Below are 19,844 nucleotides of genomic sequence, written 5' to 3'. Positions count from 1 at the left end.
TTTTTTAAAGATATTGTAATTATTTATTAGTATACCTACTGGATCTTGCAACTTATATTTCTTTTTTTTTCCTTCAAAACTTGTGTTTGTTGAAGAAATAAAAGCAAAAATAAAAAATAGAGCAGAATTATATATTTGGATGAATAATCACTGACTTAGCAGGCAAACTTATACAAATGTGGTTTTCGCTCTACAGATCAAATGTCTATCATGTTACTGAGCCTCCAGGGAGACAGGAATAATAGCTTTGGCAGAAATGTGAAAATCTTCCACCGCTTTTTATTTTAAGTGTATTAATTGAAATCTTTGAAAGTGGACACTGAATTGGGCAGCAGTTCAGGGTTAGAGAAGAAGGCAAGTTGCTTTCTAAGGCTATTTATTTCCATCTTTCTGTTCTGAATAAATTTTAAATTATGATGGTATTTGGCCATGCAGATAGACCATTTAATAGCCATAAACCCCAATATTTTAAAATATACTCTGCTATAGACCAGATTTCTCAGCTCATTTTAAAGAAAGGTTAGTACTGTGTCCAGCTCAGCTTTTAATTCTGAAGAATTGCACAAAACCAAAGCAATATCAAAAGCTTATCCAATCACTGGCAAAAAGAGGTCTAGTCCACATTTAATCTTATTATGTGACTGATTGTTCATATCACATTTGATCTTGTTAGACTGTGAGCTGTTGTTTGAACAATTCATTCTTTCTGGCGAGAGCTGAATGGGGCATTTTTTACAGTCGCAGTTACCATATGACCTCATTTCCATGGCATGCGCTGTGCAGAGACGCTTCAGCTTCCTCAGATAAATGGAAATAGAACAGTGGAAAACAAAACAGGACAGGAAGAGGGAGAGACCTTCCCCTTTGCTGCAGTCCAAAGCTTATAGTTCGTGTCAGGTTCAGGTTGGATGCAAGCGTGAGGTGTTCTTCCCTCCCTTCTGCACTGATCAGACACACAGAGCCTTTCGCAGTACTTTTCCGGTTTCTCTTCAGAGCTCTGCGCTCTGCGGTTTAGCTGTGCAGCCAGCCGCAGCCTGACTTCTTCCCTCCACTATCAACATCCTGCTTGTCAGCTAGTGCGGTGGCTTATGCAGGGTTTCCGAGAGGCAGCGCTATGATTTTATTGGCTGGGCTTGGAGGGAGAGCTTGGCTTTGCCACGAGAAACTGAAATGCTGCCGGTCCTGTGGCCTTTCCTGGCTGCCTCCGCATTAGGGAAAAAAAAATGTTTCCTCAGGAGCTGGCTCAGAAGATCAAAGGATACCAGGAGCAAATTGCTTCTTTGAATTCAAAGTGCAAGATGCTGACAATGAAAGCAAAACATGCCACCATGCTGCTAACAGTGACAGAAGTGGAGGGGCTTTCAGAGGGAATGGAGGAGCTGGATTCAGACCTGCTCCCATCACATCCCGCTCATCCCTCAGTGGTTATGGTAAGGAATGCATTGGTCTCGGTACTGTTTATCTGAGCTGCTTGCTTTTGCATCATTGCAACACTCCTGTGTAGCAAATTGCTGCAGCTCTCATCTACATTCTGCTTTTGCAATGTCTGGAGTGTGGCAAACCAAACAAGCTGCAGCTTCCCCTTAGGGTATTTTGCTTACATGGGTTTTCAGGAGTTGTTGATAAATGCTGAAGTTATTTAACAGACAAATACCAGTGAAAGTTGTCTGTAATAAGATGCAAATATCATGCTTGTTTGTAGCTGTTAACATGCAATAGCAAGTGCTAAGAAACTTCTGAATTGCAGGAATAAGATAAACTGGTATAAATACTATTTCATAGTATGTTGCAAGTATAGGTTTTACAAGCCATATTTTTAAAGCTCATCTCAAAATGTTGCTGTGACAACAGTATCCTGCCATATTCTCAGATGAGTGTGTTGGGAATGAAAGCTGGCTAAGTACTGCCATAGGCCTCATATTTGAAATACTCTGCTTCTGTTTGTTTCTAATTGGGTCTCAGTACATACTGCTGATGCTGTTGGGATTTTTGTCTGAGTAAAAATAGAGTGCATATTTCAGGATTTATCACTGTATAACAGCATCAGGAAGCAAGAAAAATACACATAATCCAGCAGAAACATATTTTCTATTTTAAGTCTATTCCTTGTTGCTCTGACCAGGCCTGGGTACTGAGGACAATACTGTATTACTCTGTAGCTCTCTATAGTATTTCCACATGCAGCAGTGATTGTTTTAGAAGGCATGTAGGCACTGATTCTTATCGTTGAGTTCCTTGCTATGCATTTTTTTAAAAAATTCATTAGGGTAAGGAAGAGCATGTTCATACAGAAATGTGAGAAATAAATTAGACTATTAACTGAATCAAATTTTTAAGCTGGTAAAAGTAATAGTGTTAAGTACCACTAAATAATGTCATGGTAATCCTAGCCATGTGTTGTCTTTACTTATTTTGATCTCAGTCTCAGTCAAACCTAAACTGAGGTAACTGATTTTCTTCCTGGGGTTGCTTTTCCTGTGGCAGATGACTGCTGGTCGCTGTCACACGCTGCTCTCCCCTGTCACTGAGGAGTCTGGGGAGGAGGGAACCAACAGTGAGATTTCTTCTCCACCTGCCTGTCGCTCTCCCTCACCTGTGGCTAATACAGATGCTTCTGTTAACCAGGTACCTCCGCCTTGGCATTCATTCAGCTTTTATCTCAGATGCATACATGGTTCCATTCCACATGTAGATTATTTAATCCTCTGAAATAGTATTTACCGCTATCTCCAAGGATCTGAGGCTTACCCTCTGAGCTAACTGAACCTTCAGGTTCTAGTCCAAAATGGATACAAATACTGAGTTTTGAATTTTAAACTGTATACATTTGGTGTTTCAGGTATTCAGTATTTTTACAACTAAATTTTAAGTGACAATTACTGAATTATTCCATGGCACTGCTACTTTTATTTATAACCCAATGTTTATTTTCACCATAGTTCTCAATGGAATCTTGCATCCTGAGAAAAAAATGTGATTTTGTACTGCCCATAATAAAACATTGCATTATGTCCATTGACATCTATCCTATGGTATCATTGGCATTGTAACACTGAAGTCTAATATCTTCTACTTCAGACCATTTAAAGTATTTAATTTCATGCATTTTTTCATGTATTGTTCATTCCATACTTTCAGTGGCAATGTATTTTAAGTGATAATAAGGCAGTTCAGTGAAATTACTGGTTAGAATTTAAATCAAAACTAAGGACTCTGCTGATTAAAATGTAAGCAATAATAAATAATAATAATAAAAAGAAATAATAATAAATGTAAGCATCACACACATGAAGACACACATAAAATGTAAAGCTTTAGAAATGAGCCTTAGAAGCCATCACCACCTCACTGCATTCATCATGTTGTGCGTTTTGTGGTTGTTTGTTTGTTTGTTCATTTGTGGCTGCCTCCAAAACTGAGCACTGAAGGCTTCAAGTGTAGAATGGTGTGGTGATGTGTTGGGTTGCTGAGCAGAAACAGACAAGCTCAAGCAAGTTTCCCATTAATTGCCTCCACTGATTCCAAAGATGAGCATGGTCCTGTAGAAGTTGCTACATAAAAAAGAATCATTTTTATGAACTGACTTAAGAAAGAACACTAAAGTAAGAAAGTAAGAAAGTTGATAAAAATCTTCAAAATTATAAAGTTGTAGTGTTACTTTCATAATAAAAAAATACATAATGAATAAGAAGATTTTTTCTGTCAGAGAATCAGAAATTTCCCAGTAAAGTTTACTTGCAGTAGAAAGGCAGATATATATACCAGCATAAAAATTCTAAGATTGTTCATCAGAGAAAGAGGAGGAAAAGCATCTTGCTTTCTAATAAACTAATACCATTTAATTCATTATGTTTATCTGAAAATGAAAAAAAAAACCCCAACAAAACAGATTAAGAGCTCAAATTGCTCAAATAATAAGGAAAAAACAATGAAGATGCTGTCCACCATGAGCTACACAAAAATGCCAGTTTTAGAACTGGTGATTTACAGGGCAAAATGGGACAAAAAGATTATGTCTTTCATTTAGCAGATCTTTAAAAGAAATAAAATTGCTGGATTTACAATAATCCAAAATACTGACAGATTAAGGTTTCTTCAGTGTGGTTAATGTTGAAATTAACTGCATGTACTAAACAATAAGCGGAAGGACATTTCCAAAATGCAGTGGTTTACTTACAAAATGCTTAGGCTTACACTCACATTAGGTTAAAAACTAAAGAAGTTACAAAGCATCCAGTGCTGATCATGATGAACATGCAGGGAGACTTCAGGAAAGAAGGTTGGTTAAAAAAAACTAAACAACAATCTAGAGAATAGTGAGTTAGAAGTTGAAATGTAAGTTAAAAATAGTAAAAGACTCAGGAAAATTAATTTGGAAATGCTTTGTTTAAAAAAATTAGCCAGTTTTAGGAGAAATAATTTCTCACAGGAAGTTCGCCAGCAAACTTCCAGAAAAACATTAATCTACTCTGGAAAAAATTAAAAGCTCATATGAAGTGGGGTGTTTTGGGGAGGGAAGGTTGTGTGTTTAGACTGTTTCAAAAACAATTCCTAATAATCTGCATAAAGTCTTTCATCAGGGTTTCCTAGCATCTGTGAATGGTGAGATGTGACTAGTCTGAACTGACATGTCTATGCACTATTTTTACATTGCTAGCAAGTAATGAAAATATAAAACAAATGCAAAGTGCATTATGAGTGGAAATACTGGTTCTATGTATTGAAATAGTTTAAACCAAGACCATAAACAGAATAAAGCAACAGATCTAGCTCTGTTACAAGTTAACAGTTGCCCAGGTTGTTTTTGTTTTTGCTGAAGTCCCTCTAAAGACAACTGAGAGTGGCAAATGCAAAACAACTTTGAAAATGTTAGACTTTGAAAGGCTGAGGGATTTCACAGTGTGTATTTCAGCAATAGTAACAGTCCTTTGATGCAGTTTGTTTTAATGTATAGCAAAATTGAGCACTTCATCTGTGCTGCAGTAATGAATGAGAATCCTCTGGGGCTAAAATGTATCACAATTATCGTAAGACTTTGATTAAAATTCTATTCTATTAAAACTTATTTTCCGTATGCATAATGCAGAGTAATTGAATTGCAAAAGCTGAAGTGTTGACACAAAGTCTTGGAGGTCACAGCTGATCCTGTGATTCAAGTCTTATGCATTGGGTCACTGTTAAATTTCTAGCTCTTTGTTCACAGCCTACTTAATAATTCTTTCTCCTTCCTTATGAAAACTCATCAAGGGGGCAACAGCCCTTGTTAAATATCTTTTTAAATCTAAACACACCCTTTACACCTACGTCTTAACAATAAAGCTTGAGTGTTTTTCATTGGCTAATTTTTATGAAAGGGGGTGTGAAACTTTAGGACGTTTATAGGGGAAAGAAGACCTGTTATGTGTAAGAACATCTGGATTCACACTATCAGCATTACTATAAAGAAACTGCTGTGTTGTTTAGTCCAAAAAGTATTTGGAAAGATTGGGAAAGGGATTTTTTCCCCCCCTGCTTTTAAAAGTAAGGCCTTAATGCTGAAACTATTATTAAGAAGTCACAGAGGCACAGCTTTTCTTTTGGCCTTGAGAGAGGACTAGCCGAAAGCTCCAGAGTAGCTGTGAACAAGGCCAAATGAGATAGTGCCTGCACTAGTGCAATTTTTCACTGTGACTTGGAAATACCACATGCGGTCAGAATAAAAAATTATGAAATTGTAGTACTGAATGCTGTGCTAAGCTGTTACCTATTCCCTATTGGCTCCTGGGCATCACAAACATTTCCGTAATTAAATTTTTCAAGTTCTTCAAATATTGCCTTTGAAGAAGTACTTCGTTGGACACTTTGGACAGTTAGATGTGCAGTCATTCTTGAGTCTTCTTTTTTTCTGGAGAGGATTTTTTCAGGCATCCTCGGTAAAGATGTGTGAGGAGGCTGTCTATGAAATAAACTCTTGGCTGCTGTCTACCTTTCAAAAATACTGGTGGTGGTATGTGAGTAGCACCTTAATTGTTAAAATGTCCATACATCATAGAATCATAGAATGGTTTGAGTTGGAAGGGATCTTAAGGATCATCTAGTTCTAAGCCCCTTGCTATGGGCAGGGAGACCTCCCACTAGGTCAGGTAGCTCAAAGCCTCATCCAAGGCTTTGAGTACTTCCAGGGAAGGAGCATCCACAATTCTCTGGGCAGCCTGTTCCAGTGTCTCATCACCCTCACAGTAATGAATTTCTTCCTAATGTCTAACCTAAATCTACCCTCTTCCAGTTGAAAGCCATTACCCCTTGTCCTATCACTACAAGCCCTTATAAAAAGAAACAGACATCCTGATAATCCTCTTCATTCTTGGGGAAGGATTGAAGAACCATGTCTGCGCAGCTGCTGGGTGATGGGGTGTTTTCTGGGACATGGGCATTCTGTGCTTCCTAGGTTTGGTTGGAAAGGCAGCCCAAGAAGTGACTGTGGCTGGGGAATGACCTGGTTTCTATGCTCTTCCAAAGCCTGTTTGGTTTTGTTCACGTATGGTATTAGATAACATATATAAATGACATTGGGAAATAAAATTCTAATCCAAATTAGGATCCTAGTTATACCCTGAGCTCTTGTACCTCAGAAGTAGTTTTATCTAGTACCTACCTTTCATATACCTATACAGAATCAGAGAATGGTTGAGGTGAGAGTGTTGATCTGCACGAGGATAGGGAGGCTCTGCAGAGAGGTTTGGACAGATTAGATGGTTGGGCTAATATTAATGGTCTGGGCTTCAACAAGGCCAAGTGTCGGGTCCTGCACTTGGGCCACAACAACCCCAGGCAACACTCCAGGCTTGGGAAAATGTGGCTGGAAAGTGTCTGGCAGAAAAGGACCTGGGTGTTCTAATTGACAAGCAGCTGAATATGAGCCAGCCGCGTGCCCAGGTGGGCAAGAAAGCTAATGGTATCCTGGCTTGTATTAGAAACAGTGTGACCAGCAGAAGCAGAGAGGTGATTGTCCCTCTGTACTCAGGACTGGTGAGGCCACACCTGGAGTACTGCATCCAGTTTTGGGCACCTCAATTCAAAAGAGATAACGAGGTGCTGCAGCGAGTACAGAGGAGGGCAATGAAGCTGGTGAAGGACCTAGAGAATAAATCTTATGAAGAATGCTTGAAGGAGCTGGGAGTGTTTAGTTTGAGAAAGAGGAGGTTGAGAGGAGACCTCATCAGTCTCTACAGCTACCTGAAAGGTCATTTGAGAGAGGTTGGTGCTGGTCTCTTTTCACAGGTAATTAGCGACAGAACAAGAGGGAATGGCTTCAAGCTGCAACAGGGCAGGTTTAGACTGGACATTAAGAAAAACTTTTTCACAGAAAGAGTGGTTAGACACTGGAATAGGCTGCCCAGGGAGGTGGTTGAGTCACCATCCCTGGGTGTGTTCGAGGGTTGTTTGGATGTGGTGTTGGTGGATATGGTTTAGGGGAGAACTTTGTAGAGTAGGGATGATGGTTGGACTTGGTGATCCCAAGGGTCTTTTCCAACTTGAATAGTTCTATGATTCTATGAGGTATGAAGGGACATCTAGAGATCATCCAGTCCCAAGCTCTTTCTCAGGATTATTGTCTGGGGCTATATCCAAGTAGCTTTTAGAGTATGTCCAAAGATGGAGACTCCACGACCTCTCCTGGGGAACCTGTGCCAATGCTCAGTCACCCTCATAGTAAAAAAGCTTTTCTTGAAATCCCCGTACACAAAGTATAGAAATTTTAGTAAGAAGCAGTTCCACCCTGAATTGTCAATGGCAATTTGAACATTTGCCCGTTTTGTACTTTTGGTCCCTTTTCCCTCTATCTTCTATAAGTTAGTTTGAGAGTACCTGTTTGTTTGAAGGCTTACTATGAGCTAGTGCTTCATAATCTTTCTTACATCATTGACTAGTCCTTCAGGATGTTCCTTTATGGTTCTTCTGTGGCCTTCTCTGTGCTCTGTTCATTAGGGTGATATTCTTCACCACGGTACTGTATTCCACTTTCTGTTGTTATGGGTTTCCACATGTGTAGTTGTGATGATGCTAGAACAACACTCCCACTTGTAGCATTCCCTTCCTAGTCTCTCCATGTCTGTCCATGGTTGTCTTCTGTGCCTCCTAGCTAATAGGAACATGAAAAAAAAAAAAAAAAAAAGCATTCATAATCTTAATGATAGTGAAGCTCCAAACCATACTTAGTGTCCTGCTATTAAATATTTATTTACTGTGTTGCTCAGAGGTTTCCTGGTAGTTTTTTCTTTGGGGGTTTTATTTTAATGAACACATGCAATGGGGCAGTATGTGGTGGGATGCTCTTATGCAGTATCATGCGTTTTGAAAGTGCAATGATGTACTTCGTGCTTGTAGGACATTGCTTATTACCAAGCCTTATCTGCTGAACAGTTGGCCTTATCTGCTGAACAGTTGCAGACAGAAGCTGCTAAAATTCAACCCAGCACTTCAGCCACCCAGGAGTTTTATGAACCCAGCTTAGAATCAGCTGCTAGTGCCAAACTGGATGATTTGCAGCGTTCTTGGGAAACGCTGAAAAATGTGGTAAGTCTTCATCTGAAGGGTTCAAAATAATCAGCTAGCTTGTAAGCAATAAAATTCAAAGAACTGGCTCAGTTAATATTATTCTCTGTAATTCTCATTTTTCCGGTAACAAGAATTGTTAGTTGTGATATTATATTACACTGGCTTTGTTTTTTGTTTGAAAGCCTGTGTAGGATGGACCTCCATTAAGAAAAAATAGAAAGTCATTAAGCCTGATAGTTGCCTTCTGAAATATTGACTATTGTCAAACTATATTCCATAGCCTAACAAGGAAACCTACTTAGAAAAGGCTCGAGAATCCAGTTTCTGAAAATACCGAGTCAGCTTAACTCTTTTCTACTGAGTAGCACAGCATGATCTTTCAGTGATGTATGAAAATGGTCAAAGTTTTCATCACATGCTATAAATTTTAATTCTTTGTAGAGGCACAGTAGCTATTACGGGGTATTAAGAACTGTGTGTCTAGTAAATTGCACACATCCACGTTTGAGTGCAAAAGATCTAAAATAAAGCATAAGAATGTGCCTAGGTTTTTCCTGCTTAATGAAGTCCTGTTTATCAGTCACAGAACCTAGATTTGACTGATGATGTTTAAACATTAAAGATAAATTTAATATGGATGTTTTGCTTTATAATTTATACTTTTGAAAACTTCTTGCAAGATTTTTTATTTTAGTCTTGGAAGCATAGGGATGATGAAGCAGAAGAAAAAGCAAATCCTGTATCAGAGGTCAGAATTTATACCTCCGTTCTTCTTCAGATCAGTGAAAAGCAGCGCACCCTCTATGAAGCTCTTGAGCGCCAACAGAAATACCAGGACACACTCCAGTCTATATCTACAAAAATGGAGAGTATTGAGATCAAACTAAATGAAAGCCTGGAACCAGCCAAAAGCCCAGAGAGCCAGATGGCTGAACATCAGGTAAAAACTTGTATGTGAGAAATAGAGGGAGGCCATGAATTACCTGTGCATCTTTAGTTCCTGTTTTTGAGATAGTGACATTCTTCATAGCTGGCTGCCTCAGAAACATGCATTAGTTGTATGAACCTTTTCTGTTAAGTGTATGTCTTGCATTTTTGGACTGCTTGCTGTTCTAAAGCTGGTGTATTGGGGATTCTTTTAGTAGGAACCTTTTAAAAAATATATGGTAACAGTTTCAGCAAAATCTTTTGTCAAAGATTGTGTTCAGTGACACCTACACATAATGTTCTTCAGTATCAGTGCTACTAGCATATATCCGAAAATTTATAATGTTTTCAGATTTACTAAGATGATAACCAACAGTGATAAATTGTAAATTGATATTAATACAATCTCTACCTTGTTAAACAAAACAAATCAAAACACACAAAAAATTCTCTCCCAAGGGAAGTCTTGAGAAATAGTGTTCTGAATGATAAGAGAATACTTAATCAACTGAACAATCTGACATAAGTCCAAGTTGTCATAATCTAAACCTTCTATCTGATAGCTTGAAACTATCAGGTTTCTTCATTTCAGTAGGAGCTCCATGGCCTGAAAGGTATAACATTTGGCTTTTGTAGCACTGTGCATCCAATGTGTATGTACCATCAGATATTAAAGTATCTGCTCCAGGGTATTGATAATGCAGCATCCCTTTGTAGGTATCTTGGAAACTGATTTATAGGATAACAATGATGGCAAAAAATGATTTTACTTCATGGAATTAATCTCTGGATGTTTACATATACTGCTGGATATTCTTTGTCTTGCTGGTAAGCTTCAGTCTTGAAGCTAACTCATACCCCTGTTTCTCTCTCATAAACACACACTTGCTTACTTGTTAATTATCTTCACTGTATCTACCAGAATACCTTCCAGAAAATTTGCTGGAAGAGTAAGTCTGTACATATAATATTTCCAAAAGAATTCCTTCTAGTGATATGTTTGAAATTTGAGATAATACTTAAATCCATATCTCAGTTATCAGATGCACGATCCTAGCTTAAGCATCGAAAGGCAGGACTTAGTCCTTCTGAATTCTGACCCTACCAAACCAGCAGTGATACATTGAAGTGCTCTGTGTTCCTCATATTCCACTGGGACAGTACTTCTGAATTTTATATTAAGCCTGTGCCTCTTGTGATACTTCCTTCTCACTGATAAATGAAGCAAATACTTTCTCTGCTCTCATTTCTAAATAGGCTTTGATGGACGAGATTTTAATGTTACAAGAAGAAATTACTGAGCTTCAAACATTATTAGCCCAGGAGCTGGTTTCAGAACCACTGGATGCAGAAGCTGCTGATCAGCTGGCATTGCAGTCCACTCTCACGGTCTTGGCAGAACGAATGGCCACAATTCGAATGAAAGCATCAGGAAAAAGACAACTTTTAGAGGTACAAGAAAAATCTTCTAGGAGCAGATCCTTTGGATCATATTCCAGATCTTTCACTAATAAATTAGTGTTAGCCCCTCACCTTAATGCTAGGTGATAATTAACCAGAAGCACTTTTAAAATTTTATTTTGTTTTTTTAATATCTGCATTGACATTTTCTCAATAGGTTCCCTTGGTATTCCTTGTCCTCCACAGGAGAAGTAGTGAAGTGCGAGTATTAAAAGTCATGTTATCTTCAGTGAACTTTTGAGGAGTCACTTGTCCAAACTAGGAGAAAAGAAAAAAGGGAAAGCTTAAAATGAGAAATATCACCTCTTCCAAACTGTAACATTGCTGTCTATGCTCATTTTCCTACTGGTTTGCATGCCAACTTTTATCATTAAAGATGATCCTCTTTATTTCTTAGTCTACCTATTTTACCAAAAGTCTTTTAATATTAAAGTGATTTTTAAAAAGTCCTTTACAGATGGGAATGTTGCTGTGTATATTGTACAGGTGAAAAACGCAGACATGCTAAAGTTGGCTACAGTTTGGCTACTTTGAGTGCTGCAGGGCAGCTTTACTGCTGTACTTCTAAGAACTGCAGCGGTGAAGTCATAACACAGCAGATGCTGCCTTCATAATTTCCAGCATCAGTTCATTCTGAGAGATAGAGTGAGAATTGGCTCTGTGGATCTACCTGGGTTACAGGGTCCCAGGGTGCATCAGCTGCATTAGTTCTGTGCAGTCGCCTGAGACAGTGAACAGGTCCTTAAAAAACATCTTTTTTATTCTTAAAAAATTGCAACTTCTCAGAAGAAGAATGGCTTTTACATAAACTGAGGAGCTGGAAGCAGAGTAGAGATCTTGTTGACAGCTTGCACCCCATACAGGTCCCTGGTAATACTTAGGAGGAGTTGCTAACTAATAATTTCAAGATGCTTAGGATTCTGACAGTTATTTGTTACAGTAGTACAAGTATCCTCAATAATCCTGGCTAAGAAATATGTGTGGTATGCACACAGAATATGCAGTAATTTAACCTGTGCCCTTTATAGCTCTGATTTCCAGTGCAGGGCTGTAAATGTAGAAATACAGATAGAACAGGTAATGGAAACATTTTACTGTTAAGGGTGTGGTTTGGTAATACTGTTCTTTCTGTGGACCTAATGTAAATAGCTAGAGCTTGAGAACTGTTCATCTTTCGATTGTTTTAGACACTTAAAGCTAGCATTATTCTTAAATTATTCTAACATGCAATTAATAATTTTCCCATTAAAATTAAACATTCAGAAAAGCTGTGCAAACACTTATCTGTGTGAGGCACATACAGGCCTCAGTTTCCTTACAGAAGTGTGGTAGACTGCCCCTGGTCAGTGGTCAAACACCAACCCTCACTCCTCTCTCCCACATGTTGGGGAGAAAATAGAAGGCAGGCAGAAAGACTCATGGATTAAGATAATGACAGTTTAATAGGGTAAGGAAAAGCTGTGTGTGCAAGAAAAGGAAAATAAGGAACTTATTAATTAATTCCCCATCAGCAGGTAGATATTTAGCTACTTTCCTGGAAAGCAGGGTCTCAGCACATGTAACATTGGCTTGGGAAGATTAATACCATAATCACAAATGTCACCAACACCCCCACCCCTTTTCCCCATTCCCTGAGCTTTTATTGCTGAGCATATGGCATGGAATATCCCTTTGGTCAGTTCAAGTCAGCTGTCCTGGCTATGGCCTCTCCCCCAGCCCTTTGCACACCCCCAGCCTACTGGCCTTTGTGAGAGGAAGTTTGAAAGAAAGTCTTAATGCTGTGCAAACACTGTTCAGCAATAGCTAAAACATTGCTGTGTTAACAGCACAGTTTTAGCCACAGCTGCAAAGCATAGCACTTTACAGGCTGCAATGAAGTTAACTCCATCCTAGCCAGGTCTAGTACAATCTTCTCCCCATGTTCCATACCATTTGCAGCATGCTTAAGTTCCAGATTATCTCACACATCTAAGTATTCTCTGACCATCCCATTCTGTCTGTTTCTTGTTCCTGAAATACTCTCTACTCTCTCCAGAGCTCTTGATCTCTCTTGTACTGGGGAGTCCTAAACTGGACACAGTAGTCCACGTGTGGACTCACCAGTGTTAAGAGGAGAGATCACCTCCCTAACTCTGCTGACAACAATCCTCCTAATACAGCCCAGGGTACCATTTGCTGCCTTTGGCACAAGAGCCCATTGCTGACTCATGTTCATGTTGGAGTCCACCAAGACCCTCATGACCTTTTCTGCCAACCTGCTTTCTAGCTGCTCGGCCTCCAGCATATACTGGTGCCTGAGATGGTTCCTCTCCAGGTGCAGGACTTTGAACTTCCCTTTGTTCAACTTAATAAGGTTTCTGTCAGCCCATTTCTTCAGTTTCTAAGGGTCCTTCTGGATGGCAGCACAACACTCTGGCATATCAGTCACTCTTCTTGTTTTGTGTCATCAGTAAAATTGCTGAGGCTCATTACTGCTCTTTCACTAGACTTTGTGTCACTGATCATGGCCCTCTGGGCCCAGCTGTCCAGCCAGTTTTCAAACTAATATGGGACTACTAAAGGGTGAGTGAGTCTTGCTGATCACTCCTTGTCTGTCCAGTGGATGGACCATCTCATGGATGGAGCCAGGGAGTCTGTGTTGCTGCAATGCTGTTGCTGCAGCAGCCTTTGGAGATTCATGTCCTTCCACACCCCGCAGCACAGGTGTCATCCCAGAGGCCAGACAAAGTAGACAGTTCTTCAGTCCTTTCTTTACCTACAGTGGCTACACCAAAGGTCCACCAGTACCCTGTCAAGTTCTTGCAGTACTTCTCTCATGCCTCTCTTGAGAGACAATAAGGCTCTTTAAAAGCCTGCTGCTGCCAAAAAGGCAAAGCTGCTCTCTTTTTCCCACAGCCCACTCCCAACTCCATCCCCATGTATCTTTGTCCGTTAGCAAACAGTGCTGTGTTGGGTTGAGCAAACTGAATCAATGTGGGGGAAGCCAAAAGGAGAGCAGCAAGAGGAGGCAGAAATACCTCACCTTTAGATGGCTGTAATAACAACAATCTACTGAAGAAATTAATGACCAAACTGAAACAGAATTTGAGTCACAAGAAAAACAAGCTCATTGAATGCAATAATATTTTGTAAAGGTTTCCAACTTAGGAGAGAAAGGCTTGTTATGGCTTAAAAGTACTATATAGAAATAGTGAGAGACAGGGAATTTTTTTTCTAAAATTGTTGCATATTTCTTTCAAAAAGGAAAATATAATTTGTACCTCTAGGAAAAACTGAATGAGCAGCTGGAAGAACAACGTCAAGAGCAGGCTCTTCAAAGGTACCGTTGTGAAGCTGATGAGCTTGACCACTGGCTACTCAGTACCCGAGCAACACTGGACACCACTCTGGATACTGCTGAGGAACCTATGGACATGGAAGCACAGCTTGTAGACTGTCAGGTAAAATTATCAGTCCTGTAATGTTTAGATGAACAGGATGGACGTAGCTTTATCTGAATAAAAGGCAAATATGGAGCATTAATATCAATACCGTTAGTCAGGTCCTGTAGTTGGGTCACAACAACCCCATGCAATTCTACAGGCTTGGGGAAGAGTGGTTGGAAAGCTGTCCAGAGGTAAAGGACCTGAGGACGTTGATCAACAGCTGGCTTAATATGAGCCAACAGTGTGTCGAGGTGGACAAGAAGGCCAACAGTATCTTGGCTTGTATCAGGAATAGTGTGGCCAGCAGGACTAGAGAGATGATTGTCCCTCAGTACTCTGCACTGGTGAGGCTGCACCTTGAATTCTGTGTTCAATTCTGGGCCCCTCTCTACAAGAAAGACATCGAGGTGCTGGAGTAAGTCCAGAGAAGGACTTTTCTAAGCAGAAAAATTATGTGATTCTAGGATTATTAAGTGGAATGAGCCAGCATTTTAGTGGGGAAGACATTTCTGAGCTCCTTAACTCCTCATGTATGCTCAATTAGCTTCATCAATGATTTGCAGAATAAAATATAGCCTGTTCTTGATTTTGTTACTAAAGAAAGAAAACAGTGCTTTAGAAAAGATAGCAGTAGGAAAACAAGATATTCTGACTGCAAGAACATTTGAAGCTCTACAACTTTTGGAGGGCATTTTCTTTTTGCTTCAAAAGTCTTGTATTTGCTTTACTTGCTATTTTTGCCCCACTCAAGCTAGAATTGTTAAACAGCTCGCTTCATAGGTATGAAAACACCTGCAGTGTTCTTTCCTACTCCTACTTTTCCAGGTGAAGAACACACTCTCCCTACAAGTGTTGACTGGGATGGTGTTGTGTTTCGTTCAGGAGTAATCCCTACCCACATTTAAAAGTAGAGTATAATCATCAGTAGTTACTATTTTTCTTAATTTGATATTAATAAACCCAGAATACCAAAACAACTGTGGGAAAACCATTTGTTATAATTAGAGTAATTGCTTTTATTAACAAGCATTGGTCAGCCATAGCATTCAGGTTCTTAAATTAGTGGGAGTTTTTAATTTTTAAATTAGTTTAAAACTGTGTACATTATAATTAACATTAAAAGATAGACAAGAGACAGATGGGCAAAAGATTCCTTTTCATATTAAAAAAAAATTAGGCTCTCAACTCTTTGGATAGACGTAAATTAAGTTTCATCTAAGTTCAATGTATTGAACATCTATTTAAATTTCCACCAACACTGTCATTAATAGAATTTTCAGTCTACTCTGTATCAAACGTTGTTTTATCACCCATTCTTGGGAGCTGCTTGTTGTGTATAGACAAACCCTGTGATCTTAATAAACCAGTAATTTATGTTTAATATATAATCTATAGAAATCTCAAAATTAAAATGAACAGTTAGCTTTGTGGAAAAGTTAATATCGCTGTTCTTTTTGCCAGTTCTTAAAATCTTACTACAGTAAGTTTTATATAAAGACATATATTTCATCCACTTTTTAGATAATTTGTCCATCTTACTCTGCACACATCCCATCAGGAGCAATATCTGTAAGTTTATCCTTGACAGGTGCTATGGAGACAAAAACATTTTATGTCAGGCTAGGTTTTTGAGCAAGAATTGTGCAAACTTTGAGTTTGGAAGATCAAAATATGCACTGTGTCTGTATTACATGAATGGTTAAATGGAATGTCAGGAAAGTAGCTTTTGAGAGTAAACATGCCAGAGATTTGTCACTTTAAGTCACTCTTTAGACTAAAGACGATTATACAGAAATCCTTAAGTCCATTATGCACCAATCAGAAAGAGCAAATAGTGAGAAGCTTATCCGTGCAACACATAGGAGGAGGTAGGAAGCATTGCACTACACCTTCATGAAAAAAGAGGAAAGAAGTAACCTAGCTGTATGCTCTGTTTCTTGTCATTATGGATGTCAGTCTAGCATCTTAGTCACCCTTCCTTTAATGTGCAAATAAAGAGCGTCTCCTCTACAACAAATGCTTAGTTTCGAATAACTTTTTAATTTCCTATTTTAAAAAAGGTTGCAAACAGAGTTGGCAAATAGAAACATTTTCTGTTATATACTTAAGGACTCTGAAAAGGACTGGAAGACAAAGCAATGATAGTCTGACTTGCCCTTAGTGTGGCAAGAGGTGAGGTGTAGGCCACAGGTCATCTTGCCAGAAATCACGACGAATGCTGGAAAATGTATGAATTTGGTTCCTTGTTTTTACTGCTGCAGAACATGCTGGTTGAAATAGAGCAGAAAGTGGTAGCCTTGTCAGAGTTGTCTGTGCACAACGAGAACTTACTTATGGAGGGGAAGGCTCACACCAAGGACGAGGCAGAGCAGCTGGCTGTGAAGCTCAGGACACTGAAGGGAAGCCTTCTGGAACTGCAGAGAGTGCTCCATGACAAACAGATCAATATTCGGGTAAGTGGCTCTTTCCAGCTGGCTTTCATGGTGGGCAGGAGGTTGAGAGATTTCATAGCAGTTTTATGCATCTGGGGAAAGGACTGAAAATATTTTACTGATTTAGTTAGATCTGTTAGTCTTTAGTCAGTAAATGGAATTTCACTCCAAAATAAAGAACCGCCAAAGAGATTTAGCTTATAATTTTCAAGTTAGCAGCATCACTTCATGGTGAAACTATCCTAACCTCACTGTCTTCACTGAAAGGACAATAATGAAGTAGATACAGCATAAGTGTGGTCTGGATATACTCTATTCCAGCTCCCAGTTCCTTTAGATTCCATGTGCTCTGGGGCAGGATCTCTCCCCAAGCAAAAGAGCATGTATTTCTCCATGCAGTGTGTGCAATGCAGCAAACAGGTAGCATCAAGACAACGAAACATTTTTCAATATGGCTATTATTATAGATTATCATCTATACAACAAGCAAAATATTAGATAACAAATATACAGTTAACCTCAGTCTTGTTCTAGGTTTCTATTCCTACCAGCAGTGGTTCACTTATTGTTACTCATTTATTTTATTTAACAATTGGGTTTTGGTCATTCTTTAGGTTAAGCTAGCATGTGGAGAACCAAATATATACAAGATACCCAACCATGTAATTGACCCAACTGGTTTTGAATTTGCTTGCTCTACTGTGATTCCCTCACCTGCCTTTTCTTTTACTTCTTTTCTGGGCTCTGCTGTTCAAATTAAACATGATAAGCTTCAAAGATTTCTAGCTTGTAATGCAGATTAAAGTCTACTGAGAGTTTAGCTTGGAAAGTCACTTGACATGCTAAGAACTATTTTTAGGCCAAAGCAACTGGGTAACTATAAAACTTAACATAGTTTCACAAAAAAAAAAAACACAAAACAACAACCAACCAAAACTATCTAATAATAATATTATACTATTTTCTGGTATATTGTGAAGTGAAAAGGCATTACAAGCTTTGTTTCTTCATTTTAAGGTATGCATGCTGCATTTTAAAATGTCCTGCATTTTAAAATACAGTCGTGTGATTTAGCTTACTTAGACTTTTGTAACAGATTTTTGGATGCTTCTCTAATCTCAAAAATAACAACAAAATAATTTCTGGATGTAGAATTTAAGATGCTACATGCATGCAAGATTTAAGATGCTTTATAAATTGCAAACATCTTCAAATTTTCACTGAGCAGTTTTTTTCAAGCGAGAAATTCTATAATGTCTTTTCCAAACAGTCAAGCATAAAATGCTTCTTTCGGACTGAGACTCAGAAAATCAAATGCCCGAAACAGCACAAACTCTTATCATCTGCCATTATTAACCTTGAGAAATATTACATGCTAACAGCTGTTAGCTGTGGCTCATGCATGTAAGAAGCTCGGATGTATAGAAGTCTCTAGATGTCCTGATAACCTTGTAATTGCCCAGAGGCACAGACAAGCCTGCACCCAGAAGAGGATCCTTCCAAGTTACACTGCAAGACCAAGAGGATTGAAACTAATCAGAGGCACACTGAATCAGGAGAGTTCCAGCCTATATGGATTCCAAATGTAGCATTTTTCAAGCACTTTGAAAGATATATAAAACGTTGCCTTATTAATGTTATCTACTAACTTCTGTGACTTATGAGTAATAAATTGAATCCTTTTGAACAAATAAGTATAATGGATTCTGCAGTTAAAAAAAAAAAAAAAGACAAAAAACAACAGATAGTATTTCTTTAGTTTTTATTATAAAGTGTGTATGTGGGAAGGATGAGTTCAGTTCCACAAAGCAATTATAACTGAGATAGGTTTGTACAATTCTGAACTCCTTTGAGAGATTGATTTTATCACCATCTACTTCAGGAATTTTCCAATTATTTTTGTTCTGGAGTGGATAGTCCCATAGGAATGACAGCTTGAAGCATTACTTCCCTGGGGATTTAAAGAAAATGTATTGGATTTCCTTCAGATAGAATTTAAATGAAAATACAGGTGTGTTTTTCAAACTTATATTCTTTGATATTCAATGATAAAATCTGGTTCACAAATAATTTCTATCTAAAAGGTGTGCACAACAGCATATTTGCAAAACCTCATTGCATCCACAAACGCCACAATCCCTTTTACACTCTTTGCTATTGCAGGATATGTGGGACTATCAATTATTTCTCTTAGTATAACTTCAAAATTGTTGCTTCTTGACCTTCTCAGAAGAGACTCAAAATCTAAGTGAAATCAGCCTGCCTAAGTGCAACTAAAAACTAGATACTATTCTCTGAAGGAATTTAGAAGTTGAACAGCCATTTTTCCTACAGCATATAAAAATAAGCAGATTTTTAAAAATATAATTTACAGAAAGATTGTCTGTTTTGTTTTGTTTCATTTTTAATTGGAAAATTAGGATTCTAAACCCCCTTTATCCCTAACATGATATTTTCCTTGCCTAATCTGATATCATATAATGACATTTTTCACACTCTGACCACTTCAGCTTTTCTAGAAACCTGTTTCTGCAATGCAAAGTATCACGGTTTAGTTGCAAACTGATCCTTAGTGAAAAAAGCTATTTCATAGAGCAGGGGCTAGTGGTTTTTTCTGGCTCTAGGTGTCTGCTTGCTTGTTTTGCTCCTCTTGCAATTTATATCCTCTGACACTAATCAGTCCTTTCAACTCCAATACTCATTATACCCCAAAATTGAAATCTTACAATTAACCCCTACTATTTAGGAAAACTCTGCTGTTTCTTTGCCTGATTCCAGGGACACTGGTGGCAGGAGCTGATCCCAGCTGTTGGTATATGAAGCCTTTGAGACAAAGGCTCTCTGGAAGGTGGAACGTTTTTGAGAGCCTGCTGTAAAGCCTGAACTATCTGGCTCTCTTACTCTACTCACAATAAGAGCTGAACCATGGGAAAAATATGAATTCTACAAAGTTGAGGTATATCAACAAAATGGAAGAGGAATGAAGCCCCAACTTTAGCTCTTGAGGCTTAGGGGTGGGAGGGGGAAGCACAAACTCTCATCTTGTGCATGCAAATAACAA

General features: G+C 38.6%; 1 protein-coding gene across 2 annotated transcripts in view; it reads left to right on the top strand.

Annotated features, from left to right (window-relative positions):
- Positions 1-19,844, top strand: part of SYNE1 (spectrin repeat containing nuclear envelope protein 1) — a 295,834-nt gene that overhangs the window by 195,545 nt on the left and 80,445 nt on the right. For both annotated transcript variants that reach the window (XM_051615569.1, XM_051615566.1), the window contains 7 exons: positions 1,236-1,430; positions 2,485-2,625; positions 8,368-8,556; positions 9,317-9,478; positions 10,723-10,917; positions 14,193-14,366; positions 16,613-16,804. In XM_051615569.1, the coding sequence (XP_051471529.1) occupies positions 1,236-1,430; positions 2,485-2,625; positions 8,368-8,556; positions 9,317-9,478; positions 10,723-10,917; positions 14,193-14,366; positions 16,613-16,804 (1,248 nt within the window). The remainder of the gene's footprint in view (positions 1-1,235; positions 1,431-2,484; positions 2,626-8,367; positions 8,557-9,316; positions 9,479-10,722; positions 10,918-14,192; positions 14,367-16,612; positions 16,805-19,844) is intronic.

The sequence above is a fragment of the Apus apus genome, chromosome 3, assembly GCF_020740795.1.
Source record: "Apus apus isolate bApuApu2 chromosome 3, bApuApu2.pri.cur, whole genome shotgun sequence".
Lineage (NCBI taxonomy): Eukaryota > Metazoa > Chordata > Aves > Apodiformes > Apodidae > Apus > Apus apus.
Note: the sequence above shows the minus strand (reverse complement) of the source record. Positions and strands in the feature narration are given on the sequence as shown.